The 17,197-nt window shown below is 33.1% G+C and overlaps 7 protein-coding genes across 7 annotated transcripts; 2 read left to right on the top strand and 5 right to left on the bottom strand.

The window, feature by feature from the left end:
* Positions 1-456: 456 nt before the first annotated feature.
* Tsp_05765 (hypothetical protein) lies at positions 457-573 on the bottom strand (the record flags this gene model as incomplete). Its single annotated transcript, XM_003380001.1, has 1 exon — positions 457-573. A coding segment is annotated over exon 1 (117 nt), but the record flags the coding sequence as incomplete, so codon positions are not given.
* A 3,397-nt stretch (positions 574-3,970) lies between these two features.
* On the bottom strand, positions 3,971-5,481 carry Tsp_05766 (protein SET). Its single transcript, XM_003380000.1, has 4 exons — positions 5,221-5,481; positions 4,368-4,557; positions 4,121-4,287; positions 3,971-4,060 (listed from the first exon to the last, which is right to left on the bottom strand). The coding sequence occupies exons 1-4, from the start codon at positions 5,479-5,481 to the stop codon at positions 3,971-3,973; spliced, it is 708 nt and encodes a 235-aa protein (XP_003380048.1).
* Positions 5,482-5,491: 10 nt separating this feature from the next.
* On the top strand, positions 5,492-6,620 carry Tsp_05767 (conserved hypothetical protein). The gene is made up of 2 exons (XM_003379999.1): positions 5,492-5,686; positions 6,474-6,620. Exons 1-2 carry the CDS (start codon positions 5,492-5,494, stop codon positions 6,618-6,620), a joined length of 342 nt encoding a protein of 113 aa, XP_003380047.1.
* A 742-nt stretch (positions 6,621-7,362) lies between these two features.
* On the bottom strand, positions 7,363-7,743 carry Tsp_05768 (programmed cell death protein 5). Its single transcript, XM_003379998.1, has one exon. It carries the CDS (start codon positions 7,741-7,743, stop codon positions 7,363-7,365), a length of 381 nt encoding a protein of 126 aa, XP_003380046.1.
* Positions 7,744-7,767: 24 nt separating this feature from the next.
* On the bottom strand, positions 7,768-8,366 carry Tsp_05769 (conserved hypothetical protein). The gene is made up of 4 exons (XM_003379997.1): positions 8,292-8,366; positions 8,228-8,263; positions 8,001-8,053; positions 7,768-7,906 (listed from the first exon to the last, which is right to left on the bottom strand). The coding sequence occupies exons 1-4, from the start codon at positions 8,364-8,366 to the stop codon at positions 7,768-7,770; spliced, it is 303 nt and encodes a 100-aa protein (XP_003380045.1).
* Positions 8,367-8,895: 529 nt separating this feature from the next.
* Tsp_05770 (stress-activated protein kinase JNK) lies at positions 8,896-12,260 on the bottom strand. Its single transcript, XM_003379996.1, is given in 7 exon segments — positions 8,896-9,024; positions 9,121-9,236; positions 9,881-10,174; positions 10,194-10,557; positions 11,626-11,755; positions 11,863-12,161; positions 12,249-12,260. The coding sequence occupies 7 exon segments, from the start codon at positions 12,258-12,260 to the stop codon at positions 8,896-8,898; spliced, it is 1,344 nt and encodes a 447-aa protein (XP_003380044.1).
* A 662-nt stretch (positions 12,261-12,922) lies between these two features.
* Positions 12,923-13,626, top strand: Tsp_05771 (putative inner membrane lipoprotein). Its single transcript, XM_003379995.1, has 2 exons — positions 12,923-12,948; positions 13,242-13,626. Exons 1-2 carry the CDS (start codon positions 12,923-12,925, stop codon positions 13,624-13,626), a joined length of 411 nt encoding a protein of 136 aa, XP_003380043.1.
* The last annotated feature ends 3,571 nt before the right edge of the window (positions 13,627-17,197 follow it).

Genomic DNA, 17,197 nt, shown 5'->3' with positions numbered 1-17,197 from the left:
CAAATTCAGTCAAAAATTATAAACTATATGGGTAGAAAACGCCATAACAAAAAAAATTAATTTAGTCAAAACACGCCTTCGCTTGTTTGAATTTCAGGTTTGAAAATTCAAAATGGCCTACATAAATGAAAGTTGATTTCTTATATAAAAAGACGCTTTCCAGTAAATCGCTTGCAAGTGAAAGCTTGTTTAAGTAAAGAAAAGATGATTTTCGATGGTTCTTTATGTGCTTAATGAACAGACAGAAAGCTCACAGTATTAAAATTGGTTAAGGGTGGTAGAAATACTTTCCATAGATGAATTCTTACCTAGTCTCAACGTAAAATCAAAAAATCAAAAAATGGAATTTCGCAGTGAAAAATATCTTACTTACATCTTACATATAACAAGCTTAAGTCGCTTAATTTAGCATAGGAATAACTTCGCCCTTTCGAATTATCCCTAACCCAGTCTTACAGAATCTAAACCAACAAGAAACCGCACATACTGTTCTCGTCTATTGTTCTGCTTCGTGTTGTCCGCGTTCAGCTTCGTCTCCTCTGCATTTACGGTTTTCTTCACTTCGATATTCATATCTGTAAAAATTATAATGGTTAAATCGAAAATATTCTCATTATCACACTGTAAACTTAACAACTGGAAAATAGAATATTATAACAGAGCAAGTAAAAGTGTCTTTATGAAAATGATTATTCTCAGCTTCGAAAAAATGTAATATAAGTAGAAAAACCAAATACCATTCAGTTCTCAATGATGAATTCTAAGGTGACACTAGTATAATACGAACGACGAAAATTCATACACAGCGCATTGCAACTGTAGCAACTTCTGTACAGTGAGTGAAAATTATTTGAAATGATTTGAAAAAAAATAGAGATGCACTGCCAAATTCAACCAATGAGAACGATTGGAAAATTCAAAAATGACCTTAACATTTAAAATCCAGTCAAAATATAAACTATCTGACAAAGAAATACCAAAACAAAAACATTGAGTTAGTCAAAACAAAAATGTTTTGAAAAGAAAAACCATGAAGTAAAAATGAAGTTAAATATTATGAGGAAAAAAGATGCTTTCAAGTGAAAGCTTTTCAAATAAAAGCTTGCCTAGCTAATGTGTCATTTTCATTTTCAATCGATTATGCTATGCCTAATAAACAAACAAAACCGATCTTTTATTACAAACCACTGGTTAAAAAGTGCGACAAAAACATTTTTCTGTAAATAAATCTTTACTGTAATACAAATAACGAAAAGTAAAATTTTACCGTAATATAGCTGATTTGCATCTTATCAGAAACTTAAATAAATTAAAAATAAACTAAAGCATAACTTCATCCTACTGAAGCATCACTATTCGAAACTTACAATATTGGGATGCACGGGGGAACCGTATATACCTGCTGAATTAGTCTCTTTTGTTATGCTTTGTTTCGATTGCGTTCTCTTCAATTTGTTTGCACTTTTTTCATTTCACTCTTCATATCTAGAAAAATACAAAACATTATACAATAACTGACCACCTTATCGTACAATGAACGTTGAATTGAATTTTGAAATATAAAAATTACCTAATCCTTAATTAAAAATAACGTTTAAGATTAGAATGTATAAAATTTTAACATAAGGTAACACAAGTAGAAAAATGTAATAATTTTTAGTGATTAAAATGGACTTGATTAGTTATTAAACGCCATAACAGCGAACGTTTGACGACGCCACTACTTGCTACTAAATCGAACATACATGCGCACCGTTACGGATGGCTTTTCTGAGATGTTCACTATTTGCATAACGGAGCGTTGAAAAATTATTTTAGTGCATTAGTAATTTTTTCTGTTGTCCACCTATTATGAACACTGGAAGCGCACGTACATCACACCGACTTGTAATCTTAATTGTTTTGGTCAACCCACTCTGTTATTTCAAACGCAGATCAAAATCTAGATATGTTTTATCTGTAATTGAGAAGAGCATCTATTTTGCTTCGGTTCCATAACTGATACATATTGAATTTAAAAACACTTTTATATGCAGATAAACGTGTTAAAACATTTTATTAATCTTATTTAACGGTTTAGTTTCTCTCGGTAAAATTTTCAGGGATGATTTTGAATTGGTTGGCAAAAGGTCCAGTTTTCATTGGATTGCATCGTTATGGCGTAATAGCATTGGTTGTCTCGCCTAAACTTTTCTTTAATTGAACTTTTTCTGCTTTGATTAGCTACAATACTTTTTTATTACATTGGTCCAAATTTTTAATTACATAACAACGTAACATTTGACCTGGAATTTGACAGTGGAATTTTTTCATTGTTTTTAGCTGTTTTTTCACACACACGCACATACACAAATTCATATAACCCGTAACAGTTGTCAATTTCTCAACACTTACATATATATATTCATTAATTAAGTACAGAAAATGATAGTTACGGTACATAATGTTAGTAATAATCTGCAAACAACCGATAAAAATTTACGTAAACAGTTTTAAAAACTGAACGTTGACGAGCACATATTCCTAACTGAATTGCAATTTTTTATTACATAATACTGCACATTTCAAATTTATTCGATTTCTTTACATATTGGTCAGTAAAAGAGGAAAAATATTTTTAAGCAGTATTCAATATTCAGTTATATTATAAAAAATATTTTAAATATGTTTAGATTATTTATTATGTTATTTGATAATAATACATATAATCTTTATAAATACACTAGATTAAAGTTAAAATACACTGTAATATAACACGTGAAAGTCATTTTACTGTAATTCATAAACCAATAATATAGGAATGAAATTTTTAAGAAATTCTATTTAAAAAACAGACGATGAAAGAATAAATTTCTTTCATTGATTTTAACAAACTTTTGTCATGTTGAAGTTAGAAAATTTGAGTAATCAATAGGATGTATTTTACATTATTTTATGTAGTGTTTTACATTATTGTTAATATCTGCACTTGAAAATGTAAAAGAAATAAAATAAAATCATTCATTAATCTAACGAAGTAGTGCATAATTATAATAATTAGATTCGGATGTCAAAACAATGGAAAGATAACAGTCTTTATGATGTTCATTTGAGATGATAAATTCCAAAGTTATGCAACGTTTAATAAAATTCAATACATTTGAAAGTTTTCAGTAATTCAAACGTTGAATGAAGATTATTAGTTTATATTATCTCAGCAGTGTACAATGAAATCTTTTATTATTTTTGAAGAAAATGACAAAATATTTTAATGTAAATGAAAAAAATTATTGCTGTTAATTTGCTGTTTAAAAAGTGATCGGAAACATCATTAAACATGTTTCTAAAAAAATTTATACCTTTTTTCAGCATACTGTACTGCCAAGGAAAACATTTCAATAATAACGAAAGAATTCTTCTTTGAAGGAAAATTACACTACTTCAAATGAATTTGTTTCAGAAATGCATTTCGCAAAGCCCTGTTTAAAGCACAATCACATCCTAGCACATAAATGAACTTCAACATTGCCTAAGGCATCGCCTGCATGGATGGCGCTTGAAGAATGTGATGTGTGCAAAAAGAGCAAACAAACTATACTCCCTTTCCAAATGTTTTAATATCTAATTACCAAGTACAATACGTAACCTCTAATTTATTTAGTAATGACCATAACAGTGTCTTAGCCACAAATTCATACAGACAAGCACTGTCCACGCAAATATATGGTTCCGTGAGATAGATATATAAACTACCGACAATGTTTTTTAAAATAATTGTAGGCAATATATATTAGCCATCGTCCTCTTCTTCTTCTTCCTCTTCATCTTCATCATAATTGTCGCCTTCTCCCTCTTCTTCACTGTTGTTGTCCACCAGCACTACTTGATCATCCGTTTCTTCTCCATCGCTATAACTAAAAAAGAAAGCACCTCTGTTATTAAAACACTAACGGTAAATTGATTTGCAAAATATGCAAAATTCCGACTTTATTTACCTATCCCCTTCAGCGTTGTCATTCATATCAGATTCTGGTATGAGATAATACTGCAGAGGATTCGGCCAAATGTCATCTTTGATTATCTATAATTATATCTATATACGTTTTAAACCATTCATTGTTTATAAAACTGTCAAATATACCTCCGCAATCTCGTCCGACGATGCATCAGCATTATCCAAGAACCAACCAAAAAATGTTCGTGGTTCATTGTCCAAGCTTCGTTTTTTTCCCTTCTGCATGGGATGCGCGATTTTCGTCAAATTCATATTTTCCTTCCATTTTATTTCAGTAGATGTCGAAACTGGGTCTAACATTCAAACGATCAAAATGTACAATCAAAATCCACAACAACGACGACAATAATAATAATAAAGTTTTCTAATTTACCAATACGTCCCAGCTGAAATTCTTTGATTAAAACATCATTTTCGAAAAATGGATTTTCTTCAAAGTAAAACTTCAGTCGATAGCCAGACTTTATGTCTTCACATTCTTCAACTTCCAGCTTAGTCAAATGATGAAGACATTCTTCTTCGTCTTCGTCAAGTATAGGCGCAATTTGCGGATGGTTGACAAACTAAAACAGAAATTAAAGTAAAATTAGCATTTCAAATACAATGTGATTTGCTAAACATATTCAGCTAGAAAACATGAGTAGAAATATTGTCATAATTGTGACATTGTAAACATTACATCAACAATACCAACATAGTAAAAATCTCTCAAATGCTTTCACTAAATACGAAAATCTGCAAATTCACCAAGCCGACCGACCTTTATTCAAAACCATCGGCAAGTGACGCTACCCATTGACCTATTGGCAGCCAGAAAACAGAAGAATCAGAACGCCCGTGTGACCTTTCAACCAAATAAGTGAAAAAAAAACAAATCAAGAACAATCGAAAAAGTAAAATGCAAGCATATTCAGGCAAAGATGTGATATGAACTTTCAAAATGTAAGTAAAAACCACAATGCGTACGTTGAAAGTGTACTGCTTTCTTCAAATTTAACAGCCCAATCAAGACAAACACCCACTAATGAAGTTGAGTTAGACGAAATCTAAGTTCTAATCAAATATGCCAAATGTAACTGAGAAATGCAAACATTTTGTTTGAACAATAACTGAATAATAAAAAGCTTCAGCAAGGTTGTGTTGAAAATAAAATTTTGCCACGGAGATGGCTGAAAAATTGTGTGCCATGCGCTGATTACACGTTGAAAAGGAGAAAATTCACTTACGGCAGAAACCCAAAAATGGGGAACTTTCTTAATTAATTCATCCCGACGTTCAAAATGCGGCTTTCTCAACTTGTTGTACTTTTGCTCAACTTTCAGAATCTCTTCGCTAGCTTTCTCATTCAATGCATCAATTTCATTTTGACAATTGTCAATCTCTTCGAGCGCCTTTTGCGTAATGTTGGGATAGTTCACGTCGTCGCCGTCGTCATCCACATCCAATTTTCGGGTCTTGCGAGCAGGACTGCCAGGAGCGGCGGACATGTTGCTACTAATGTTGAAGCTTAAAATAAAAGAGAAAAGCACGTTAAGTTCACAACTGAACAGGCACGCGTTCAGACGTGTGTCGTCCAATAAGCTCGCCAATATAACAGACCGTCCAACGCGCAAAAGCAATTTACATCGACAGAAGTCGCCACAATCGCGGCAACTGCATCCAAACTACTGCGCTCCACCCACAAAGCGGGAAGTAACACCGCGCTGAACCTGATTGTGCCATACTGTATCCTATTTATTTATTCAATGTAGGATGTACAAAGTGCATTTCCGAAAGATTTAAAAATTTGAATTTAGTTACTATATAATTTTAAATTAATTAACAAATTTATTTCTGCAAGAAATACTTTTTTTTATTATAAAAAATGAGAAATCATCTAACTACAATAGAGTTGTAAAATTAGCATTTAAAATATCTATGTGCAGAAACAGTATTAAAATTAAAGATTATAAGTGAAATCTATTTAAAATTTAATTAGTCTTATAAGATAAAACAATAATAAAATTCAAGTACATCCACAATTTTTTCTTACTTTATAAAGATTATTTGAAAAAAAACTTATTAATTTTTAAAACTATTTTAAATTAAATTTAAAAGTTGAAAGAAAAAGTACGTTCGACCAGTTCAAGAACTACTGTGCTGACGTTGCCATGTTAGCTAAGTAACAAATTTTTACAGCACCTTCACTTCGAACAAAAAAAAATTATTTCAACCATGCACTATGTATTTTCAACAAAAGAAATTAACAGTAGAATTATAGATCTTAAAAATTTTACAAATAAAATCTTTCTTCATCCATTAAACTTACTTGTGAAAACACCGAACTACTTGAAAATCTTTCCAAATTGTGAGTATTTCTTTTTATCTGCTCGAAGATGTGTGAATGAATTCTTGAAAACGACTTGATGATCGTTTTTATGAAAAATGAGTTTCACTTATGATAGGATATGGTATTGTAAGTAAACGAGTAAATTTTCAGGTAATGCTTTTACAGTTACGAAGACATCCATTTAAAACAGTACAACGTGCAGTATTGAAAATGACAATGGATAATTTCACTTTGGTATTAAAAATCGATAAACTTATGCAAAAACGTAATATAATAATATTTTCCAATACAATATAAAATTGGATACCTGGTTTATAATATCTTTTCACTTTCTATAATACGTTTATATTAGTGAATAGTGCAGATAATATTTTCGAATAGTGCTCAAAAATGATAAAATACAATTTGACCTTGACTCGACCAATATATTTCTGATCGAATAAAACCAATTACTGCGTAGATCTGTGAAAGCGTTTTAATGTAGAAAGTTCTAATTTAGCAAAGTTTAGTGTAGTTACGTAAAGAAATACCGATCTTAAATGAATAATTTCTCATTATAATTGAAATGTTGACTTACCCAAGTTCGCAGATTCAGCTTTACATGCAAAGAATAAAACATGCCCTTGTTGTTTTTTTTTGCACGTTCAATGAAATTCGTCTATATTAAATCAAGATGTTCACGAATAGAGATACAAAAATGAAATATTATGTATGCAATCAATGATAAACAAAGTAGAAATTTTCAACAAGGGCAAATGAACAAAACAACAGACCGTCTTTTCTAACCTTGCTGAATAGGGAAATGAAATGTGAATGTGAAGCGAAAAATTTTCCGTTTTGATGTTATGCGCGACACGAATATCAATGTTAGGCTTACTGCGACGATATTGCTTCAGGTGTGATACATTTGTTTCCCTGGAAAATTCAACATAAAACTTTTATTTTAAATAATACACTCTGCTGAAATAGTAAGTTAAAATAACGAATAAGAATAAGCAAAAGGGCAAATTTTATTAAAATAAAACTAGAATGATGGCTGCTAGAAGTCCTCTTCCGAGTCAGAGTCCAGAATTCCTTTTCGGCGAAATTTCACCGTAACTTTTTCACTAGTTACTTTCTCGTTGATTGTTTCCAGCAACTCTTTCAATTTTTCATCGGTTATTTTCGCATTCGCTCCGCCGAACCGTACAAAATTCAAAATGCTATTCTCGGCAATTTTCGCTTTTTCCGGCTTCGCTTTGGCCAACGTGTTCAAACGAGCGAGAGCATCCTGCTCAAGCACTTGGGTTAGCAAACTGTTCCGCAGTTCTTGTTCCCGCTCTTTTGCCTTTTGTGCTTCTTCGACCTTGTCCCGTTCTGTGCTGCTGTTCAAATGATGCGAAGCCTCCGACGAATTCTTTCCATCCTGGTCGGTGTTCATTATCTGGTGCTCCGAATGTTGGTTTCAATTCTGAAACATTGTCCCTATAAAGAGTACGTACTTCAGACTCAACGCAAAAACATACATACTGCAACTAGGGGCCAATTTTCCTGGAGCCCATGATTTGCATATAAATGATAATAAAGTACGAAATACAGTATGACTATTAATTTATTCCGTCATTATTCTTACAAGTAATTGTTGTTTGTAGTGATTGTAATTTTTTGCTTTTATCAATACACGCAACACTGATTTACCTGCGATTGATTATTTGTTTAGCTTTACAGCATTGCCCACTACCTACCCACCTCTACATACTATATATATATATATATGTATATACAACTCTGCATTATTAAAAACCAAATCAGGACAACAAATTTTCACCATTGCCGTGCTGATTACAACTTTTTATATTCATCAAGTCCGAGTAATTTCATGAATTATTTTGAAAAAATGATATTTATATTTCAAATGGACAAACCTTAAGATTTTTGTATAAATTCGACTGGTTGGTTTTCTTTATTTTGTAAAAATTGTCTTTAAACGTGCTGCGAAAGTTGTATTTTTGAAGAAATGCTTGTAAAAAAGCACTGATATTTTTTTGTTTGCTTCTTCAGCATTTTCAACTTTACTATATATATATATATATATCTATATATATATATATATATATATATATATATAACATACTAAACTGAAATAGAAGAAAACAAGCTGCTCGTACCGATCACGAACAGCAACAAAAAAACAAATAATAAGAATAAACAAAAATAATAGTACGAAGTAAGGCGGTATACTGCTGCCCGCCGCTGAAATACATCGTTAATGTTGCTTGTCGTACGTGTGTAATGATGACAAGCGCAAATTACATTCCTAGCTTGTTCTGGAATGAAAAACAAACAACGCACGCTAATAATATGGCATAAGGGAAAAACATATTTCGGCAAAAATATCATTCGAATAACCAACGATCTTAATAATCAAATAGCATCTGAAGACGAGCATTTCGCTCAACATTTTCAGTTTGTACAGCTGGTAAAAAAAGTAAAGAGAAAGCCGCTGAAAATGGTCAACTTCAAACTCATTGTGCAGAATAAGAAAAGAACTCGGCCAAGGCAACAAAATCGGCCCTGTGCACCGCACAGCCCGTCAAAATGTTGTACCGTATACGTCGTGAGACTCTTCGTAATCCATAATTTCCCGGAAAATCAGTTCTTTCCACTGATCCACCGAATGCTCTTGCTCATCAACAGCATGATCATATTTTGCCGGCGGTGGCTAAATCACGAGAAACAATAATTTTATTCAATAAAAACACCATCATAGCAATATAAATTGTTTTGGGACAAGCTGACACACGCTTACGGCAAAAACTTCACTTTCATCGAACCACACGTTCACATAGGGATGCTGTAATGCGTCATCAACAGAGATGCGTTTCTCCGGGTCGATGACCAACATTTTCGACAATAAATCTCTAGCTTGCTGCGCTGAAAATTCAAATTCATACTGTATATTCGTCATTTGGATAATCATAAATAAAATGATTCACACACTGCAAACATTTCTCTTGACATAATCTTTCTATCCACCTACCTATTTTTTAACCGTAAATTTACACATAATTAATTCACTCGTAACACGTGGACGTATACAAATTTTCAAACTTATATTGTAACAACATGAACAAATCAGAACAAAAATTCAGCTTTCATTTTAAATGGAAAATTTTCCGACAAATCTTAATAAATATAAAATACAAACAACTCATACAATTATAAAATAATGCAGCATGGTGCAGAATAGACAAAGAAACGAGTGAGGGCGATTATTGAATAATTTCAGTTGAAAACTCTAAAAAATTTTATTACTCTATTTATGTTATCCGATTTATAAGTTGAACATTTCTTATGCTTTAGGAATAATACATTATACTAACAAGTAAATTAGTCAATGACAACATTGTGAAGTAATGCAATAAATCATTTATACTGATTGCAATTTGAAAAGTTTGCACACCAGAACAGTTGTTGTTGTTGTGTTAATAAATTGCACAAATTCAACGTAAGCATAATAATAATAATAATAATAATAATAATAGATAGATAGATAGATACATTTAAAAATTACTCACCGGATAAACGTAAATCAGAACTATTTTTTGGAAACATGCGATCAGGAAAAAGTCGATCAAAAGCAAAACCACTATGTCGACTACGATTTTCTACAAAATGACGAACTGTTGGCTGCAGTCGTCGCATAAAGTCCGCAGATGGTGTGCCCAACTGTTCGGTAATCTTGCTCCACTGGTCAATATGATCAGTGCCAGGAAAAAGCACATTTCCCCGGATCATTTCTCCAAAAATACAACCCACTGACCAGATGTCAACTGGAACGAAAAAAAACTGGCTTGAATTAGTGAATTCTTCTAAAAAAAGTATATATACCATTCTCTTTGTATCCCATGCCGAGAATTACTTCAGGAGCACGATAATAACGAGTGACCACGTACGGAGTCATCATGAAACTGTTACCGGCCGATCTGGCTAGACCAAAGTCGAGAATTTTCAAAGAGCAATCGCTCTTCACTACAATATTGCTAGGTTTAAGATCTCGGTGAATTATACCGGCAGCGTGCAGATGCCTAATGCCGCAAAGCATTTGATAAAGCAAATAGGACATCCTTTCATGATCAAGTTCCATTTGAATCACTTGGCAGAGATTAGCATCCATCAGTTCCATCACTATGTACAGATCGGCAAATTCTTCGAGCATTTTTTGTGGAGTGAATGCATTCAACAGACCAATAATCTGAAATTAAATTACAAATGACAACGTGCAAAAATTTCAACTATCGCTTGTTCATTGTCCTTTTCATCATTCGGTCGAAAAGTTGAAACAAATATCAGATTATTTTATTTTCTCAATTCATCATTTTACAGGAATATTATTAAACCACCGAACTAACTAAAACTATTCTGCTCATTGAACCGACTTCCCTCAACCGAAGTATCCAACAAGCATGACTTTTATTTTTACATGCAAATAATAAGCAACAAAATTTCCAGGTATAAAAAAATTATTATTCTTATTATTAATTAAGTGAATAAATTAATTTAAAGAATTTATTAATAATTCCTTTTTTACATACAAAATACTTTTTCCATGCTATCAAACAATAATGAAATAACAACCTATAGCATAATACAAAAGCAATACTTTCTTCGGCAATATTACAATTAAACTAATAATAATAATCATCATCTCAAAGAAAAAATTATTTAAATTAATCAATTAAATGGAAAATATAAAAATGATGGCATGCTTTTATGTTTTGTTTTCCAAAGTCGACATATATGAAGCAGATTCACAAAAATGTAAAACATTAAAACGCTTAAGCCATTAAATTGATTTAATTTAATTGATTTGCTCATTGATTATTTTTCAATTCAATACAGGGCGTTTGAAAACGACAAAATCGTCAGGTCAATCAACGCCGGCGTAAAGTAAGCAAAAGCTTCTTCAGTGATCAAATTCTGACGACATTTTTAGCTAATCTCTCTCATTCTGGGCAAGCATATTTATTCATTTGAAATGTGAAATTTCGTATCGAAAAATTACAACCAACTTCTATTTCCTGGTTGTTCTGTGTAAAGCTTTTGCATTTAACAGTCAAATTTAAATTTATATACGCTTTTTGTTATTGCAGATTCTATTGCATCTTTGAGATAAGCTGATGAATAGAAATGCAGGAGGACCAACGAGAATTCCATTTTCAGCTCGATCGAAGTTAATTAGTCAGACAGAAAGCAAAGTAGAAAAGAGAGTAGGAAAATGGAATGCAAAGAATAAGAATGAACAAGAAAGCTCGTCACTTACATTCTTATGATTGACCAACTTCATCAGTTTGAACTCACGATAGGCTCGCTTAGCATGGGTAACGTTTTGAAACGGCCGACTGAGTTTCTTGATGGCGACATTACGTCCACTAACAATGTCGTTGGCAGCGCTAAATAAATAAATGAAATTAAAATGCATATAATTATTTGTTGTTGGTTAATAACAAACCAAACAAGTCCCTGAGCTCCGGAGCCGATCGCTTTTAAATTCTGGTACCGTTTCAAAATCAGCATTCTAGTGTCGCTGACTTCAATTTGGTAAAATTGGTCCTGGTTGTGATTGAGCCGTGCGGCCGACGACGCCGACGATGCAGATGAGGATGAACCGTTGACGTTCGACATGGGTGCCAATCGAGGTGACCAATGACCACTACAAGCCGTCTGACTTGACTGCTGCTTTGTGTTTGTGCCGCTGTTACGCTTTTTCGACGACGTTGACAAAACCGAAGCAAACGTTGAAGAAGCAAGAGGCTGCGCTTGCAACTGCTCCTTGCCTTCCCTGGGCCATCCGATCCACTGTGGATTTAAACACAAGCAGAAAGTGAGCTAGCTAGCAAGAATCGATCGACTTAATTAAAACGCGAAAAAACGACAATGACTAACTCTGTTTGCCATTTTAAACCTTCGAAAAACACGGTAACGACGAGTCGATTTAAAGCTGCTTCTCTTTTAAATAAAGCTTCCATTCTGTCCCCCTCTATTATCTATCTATCTTTGCCTGTCGATCCGTTGCCTCTATCTAGCTATCTATAAATTGCGTAGTTTGTCGCCCTGTACTAGGACAAAAAACTATTATTGATCACAGATGTTGAATGTCATTGTTGCAATATTTCTGTCCAAAGCGTTTTACAGGAAGCATCTGGACAATTAATTCTCTACACTACGAACTATGAACTAACGTCATCCATGCACAATTGTCATTCTCAATATTATCCAGTAAGCGAATAAAAAAACAAGTAAAGCGAATGACACGGTACGGACGGGGAAAACAGAAACAAAGTAAAAGTGAAAGAAAAACCGAAACAGACAGAGAAAAAGAAAAGAAGCCAAGAGAAAAAGGATGACAATCAGTTGGGTGATTGACAAATGCAGATGACAAAATTAGATAATAATAGTCTGCCGGCTAAAACTAGCTGCACCCGTGCGTCGCCCTTTCGCAATCTTTGACATCAGCTAGCGTTTAACGGAATTTCAAGCGGCAAGGAAACAAAACAACGCAAATGCCAGCCAACATAAATGACATAATAATAGAAAAACAACGCGCAACATACTCAAAAATGACAGATAATATGAAAGAAAACAAGTAATTCGTTTTTTTTGGTAAATTCGACAAAGCAAAAAAGCACCGTTTGAATTGCAAATTTGGTTCAATTTGAAAAATTCGACCCTAACAAAACAACGCAAAATCTGAATTCAAGGTTACTTCATTGTACTGTAACTCTTACAAACTAACCTGCAAATCATAAAATCTGTCACAAAGAAGATGGATGGATGAATGGCCAGAGAAAAACGATAAACATTTTTAAAAAATGGAGACATTGACAATACCTGGTTGACGCTTTTCCAGAGGTTGGAAAAATGTCCGCGCGTTTTGAGCACAAGAGAATTCACACCACCGAACGGTAAGGAGCCGTCGCCGCTAGTTGGAACCAAGCCACTGTTTTTCCGCAATTGCTTTCGGTCTTGCTCTTCGCCGGCCGAGCTGTCACGGCTCTGCTCTGCTCGGTCGTCGGTGGCGGCAGCTTTTTCTGTATTGGTAGTTTTGGTGCCGCTGGGCGCCGCTTCTGCCGCCGACGCGGTGTCGACACGGTCGTTGGCCGTTGACGTCAGTTTAATTTCGGTTCACCCGGCGGCGAGATGGCATTTCAAACAGCTAAAAGATTCAACTGATGCAAATTGCACATTTCGATACCGTCAACAGGCCAACGTCAACAACAACAGTGATAACAAGCTGCTGTTGACTGTCGTTTTGGTGAGATAAACGAACGCATTTTTGATTGGAAGAAAACAATAAAATTGCGCACAACAACAACAACAACACTGCGGTAAATGGCACAACTATATACAACAGAACGACCACGACAAACCACGCATGCACTCCAATATATATATATATGTATATATACACGGATCCACTTACAAAATAGGCAGACGAAAAGCAGCAACACTATCTGATAAGCAGGACCAATTTTTTACATTGCAGACAGACAGACACTGCCTGAGGGACTGATTAGATCAGAGATGAAAAACGTCGACAGACGTTGCTCAAAGAAGCAGTTGCTCAGCGGGCGGTTCAAAGAAGCAGCCGCGCCTATAAAGCAACAGGCAGGCAAAGCACGGCCTAGCGAACAGAAAAAGACAGAGAGCAGCTAACAACTGCGGCACAGCATGGCCGGCGTTCCCTGAAAAATTGGCGCACAAACAACAGTGGTGCTTGTTCACTGTTTCCAAATCCAAAAGTGAGCAGTTTAAACAATTTAAACAAAGCGATCAAGCAAACTATTCCCAAAGCGAAACTCGAAACACAATTTCAGCGCCAAACTATTGAATCAACGCAATCTGCCAGAAATTGGAATGCCCAAATTGGAACATATTGAAAGAATCCGTCCCCGGACGCCAATGAAATTAACAAATGACAATACGCGCCTATTATGAAAAATATTTTTAAAATGTAAAAAAACATAATAAATTATTTTCCATTGAAAAATTGAACACAAAGCTGCAGTACCTACGAATAAAATATGCATTATGATGCATCTTAGAAAATGCCGCTGGAAATAGTACGTCAAGTTTGAAAAAAAAAACCGGCTTCGTAACAATACACGCACACGCACACATTGTCGGCAAACATTGGCCCAAATTCGAAGTGAACAAATACAATTTATTAACGGGGGCAGATAAAAGAGTTGTGAATGAAATAAAACTGCTGAAAAATATCATAACTATGCCAAGCAATTTATTCAATCGAAATTATTTATCATTATTCCTTTAAAACTGTCAATTGATCAGTTTAACAAACAATCAACAGCTTGACAAAAAACACATATAAAATTCATTTGAATTCAATTTCTCTAATCTAGTATCTGATAATAATAATAATAATAACGATGAGGTAGAATAAAATGAAAAACAAAAATTACACTTTTGCAAATCGATAAAGAAAAATAATTTTCAATTACAAGAATTATTTTACAAATCCAATACAGTATACAAAATTATGTTACCTTATTTCCGGACAAAAAATTATTCAAATGTGATTTTGTTGACAACAATATTTTACAAAAGAATGGAACTGAATTTTTCAATTTCAATAACACTGTTTCATATTTTTGATGCAAAAGAAGATTAAAATGAGAAAATCACACACAAATACGCAATTGTCTGAACAATATCAATTCAAATGTGTAAAACAAATAATTGTCATTATTTGTAAAATAATGAACATTAGAATACTGATTCCATCGAGAAAAATTATTTGATCAACTTCCTGTCACAAAATAGAGAATCAGTAACGTCAACAATAAAAATAACAACCAATTAAGCACGCTATGCTATACCAGTTGATTATTATAGCTGAAGCTGAAAGCTGAATGCTTAGGCTGATTAAACACGTTAACGTGAAAGCAACATATTTACATTAACTGCTTCTTAAACAAAAGACGTATGCAAGGGGAAATTTTTCCTGTTCAGCAAATGGAAATTTGAAAAGTTGAATTCAAATTGTACTACAAATTAGTTTCTCTTTTATATAAATGCAAACGTGCCCAACTGACATTTAAATATATCTCAATTTAAAATATCATTTCCGACAACACTGTCATTATACTACTACTACTACCGTTGCTGGCTATCTAACAAAGCAAATCTCTGCGAGAAAAAACCAACAAAAATAATAACAACAGAATTATTTTATTTCTATGCAATTCTTGCCTGGTATTGCAGTTGTGTAAAAGTCTGAGTAGAAAGATTATTAATCAATCTCTCGTCTGTCTGTGCCGATGTGGAAAAATCTTTTTATAAAAATGTGAACGACTAAAATTAATAGCAGAATTGGAATAGAACAAACAGCACCGCTGAAATGAACAAAATTCGGTAAAGATGATCACAATGGAAAAAGATGAAGAAAAAGCATTTCTCAGCTCCTGAGTTGGAGAAATTCAGCTTTGCAAAGCTGTGAACAGCACAAACCCACGCACGCCATTTTAATGCACACAGATCCATTTTGCGGAAATAATCAATGCATACTGCCAAGTAGCCGTCAGTTAGAAAACGATTTGAAAGCAAATTAGTACAGATCGAATGCGACACACCAATCAATAATAATCTGGCGCACAAATGCTCTGTGCAAACGCAAGTGTAGATAAAAATTCTGTGATAAACAATTACATCAACATTCACTTCTAGATCATCTGATCATTACAAAAACAAATTTCCATAAATCCTGGTAAAGAAATAAGGAAAAAATTTATTTATTCATACATTTAGATGGAAAATAAAAACTAATAATATTTTATGAATTATTAAAAACTTGATGCGAATTTATTTTAACAGTACATTATTAATATATTAACCAGATTTACGTGCTGATGCAAATATTCTAGAACTGATATCCAGATGAAAAAAAATGAATGACTTAAACTAATAACTTTTGCAAATATCAATTCTCGAAATCATCGAAACAGTGTAAAGTTGAACAATTCATCTATAACCTCTTAATAAAATTCAAAATTCTGCGACCGTAAATTTTGAACTACAAACAAAATATTACTGCTCATTCTTTGCAAAGTTGCATAACTACCTAAATTACAAAAATTACCGTGCTTAATTATCTTTTATAAGTTGAACTTACCGTAATTAATTTTTAGACAAAAACCAGTTTGCAATTTCTTTGACTACAGAATGACGTATCGTTCTGTAATATGTGAATTTCAGTGGAGAAAAATTGAATGAATTATTACCGAAATTTCTACTACATTAAGAAATTCTGTTTAAATAAAATTTAACTGAACAGTTGTATGTGAAATAAAGACAACCTTCAGCAAATATGAATTGAAATTTTTTTTTCTCCTTATTAAGACAGTGAAATCAATAAAATAGATTTGTGCAAAAATTAATCTACTAATCTTCGGTTAACACTTATTCGTGCTGTGTATTCAAAAAAGAAAAATCAATTGAAAATTTGTAAAATTGCTCAAGGAAAATGCTTACCAAGTTTGATACCACTGAAGCAGCGAGCAAATTCAGCTGACGTTTCATTTACCGACGTAGCATACAGTACAGATGGGTTTTAAAGTATAGTAAAAGCGATGAAATAACAGTTTCATTTTCTTTGCAAATTCTACAACAGTGAGTAAAATAAATTCAAATGGTTCAAATTTTCTTCAAATAGTGACCAAAATAGCCACTAGATATCGACCGCGCTTGTATGGCAAAACAAAAATTACATCATCGTCGATATCACACTTAAAAATACAGATCTTCTTTACTGAAATTCATTTAAATAGTACTTCCACAATAAAAAATATTGGAGATCATTTCGCACTGCTTACACA

The sequence above is a fragment of the Trichinella spiralis genome (genome assembly GCF_000181795.1).
Source record: "Trichinella spiralis strain ISS 195 chromosome Unknown Scfld2, whole genome shotgun sequence".
NCBI lineage: Eukaryota > Metazoa > Nematoda > Enoplea > Trichinellida > Trichinellidae > Trichinella > Trichinella spiralis.
This window is presented reverse-complemented; position numbering and strand designations above follow the sequence as displayed.

What these genes read in the sequence shown, in the direction of transcription:
- Tsp_05766 (XM_003380000.1), bottom strand. Translation starts at nt 5,481, where the DNA reads ATGTCCGCCGCTCCTGGCAGTCCTGCTCGCAAGACCCGAAAATTGGAT. An exon ending in ATTTCAGCTGGGACGTATTG is followed by an intron (nt 4,288 to 4,367) that starts GTAAATTAGAAA and finishes TTTGAATGTTAG; the next exon opens with ACCCAGTTTCGACATCTACT. An exon ending in CGTCGGACGAGATTGCGGAG is followed by an intron (nt 4,061 to 4,120) that starts GTATATTTGACA and finishes ATATAATTATAG; the next exon opens with ATAATCAAAGATGACATTTG.
- Tsp_05767 (XM_003379999.1), top strand. Translation starts at nt 5,492, where the DNA reads ATGTTGAAGCTTAAAATAAAAGAGAAAAGCACGTTAAGTTCACAACTG. An exon ending in CTCCACCCACAAAGCGGGAA is followed by an intron (nt 5,687 to 6,473) that starts GTAACACCGCGC and finishes GTAAATTTTCAG; the next exon opens with GTAATGCTTTTACAGTTACG.
- Tsp_05768 (XM_003379998.1), bottom strand. Translation starts at nt 7,743, where the DNA reads ATGAACACCGACCAGGATGGAAAGAATTCGTCGGAGGCTTCGCATCAT.
- Tsp_05769 (XM_003379997.1), bottom strand. Translation starts at nt 8,366, where the DNA reads ATGCTGAAGAAGCAAACAAAAAAATATCAGTGCTTTTTTACAAGCATT. An exon ending in ATTTATACAAAAATCTTAAG is followed by an intron (nt 8,054 to 8,227) that starts GTTTGTCCATTT and finishes TATAGTATGTAG; the next exon opens with AGGTGGGTAGGTAGTGGGCA. An exon ending in AAACAAATAATCAATCGCAG is followed by an intron (nt 7,907 to 8,000) that starts GTAAATCAGTGT and finishes ATAAATTAATAG; the next exon opens with TCATACTGTATTTCGTACTT.
- Tsp_05770 (XM_003379996.1), bottom strand. An exon ending in AGAATGCTGATTTTGAAACG is followed by an intron (nt 11,756 to 11,862) that starts GTACCAGAATTT and finishes TTATTTATTTAG; the next exon opens with CGCTGCCAACGACATTGTTA. An exon ending in AGTTGGTCAATCATAAGAAT is followed by an intron (nt 10,558 to 11,625) that starts GTAAGTGACGAG and finishes ATTTAATTTCAG; the next exon opens with ATTATTGGTCTGTTGAATGC.
- Tsp_05771 (XM_003379995.1), top strand. Translation starts at nt 12,923, where the DNA reads ATGACAGATAATATGAAAGAAAACAA. An exon ending in GATAATATGAAAGAAAACAA is followed by an intron (nt 12,949 to 13,241) that starts GTAATTCGTTTT and finishes GCGCGTTTTGAG; the next exon opens with CACAAGAGAATTCACACCAC.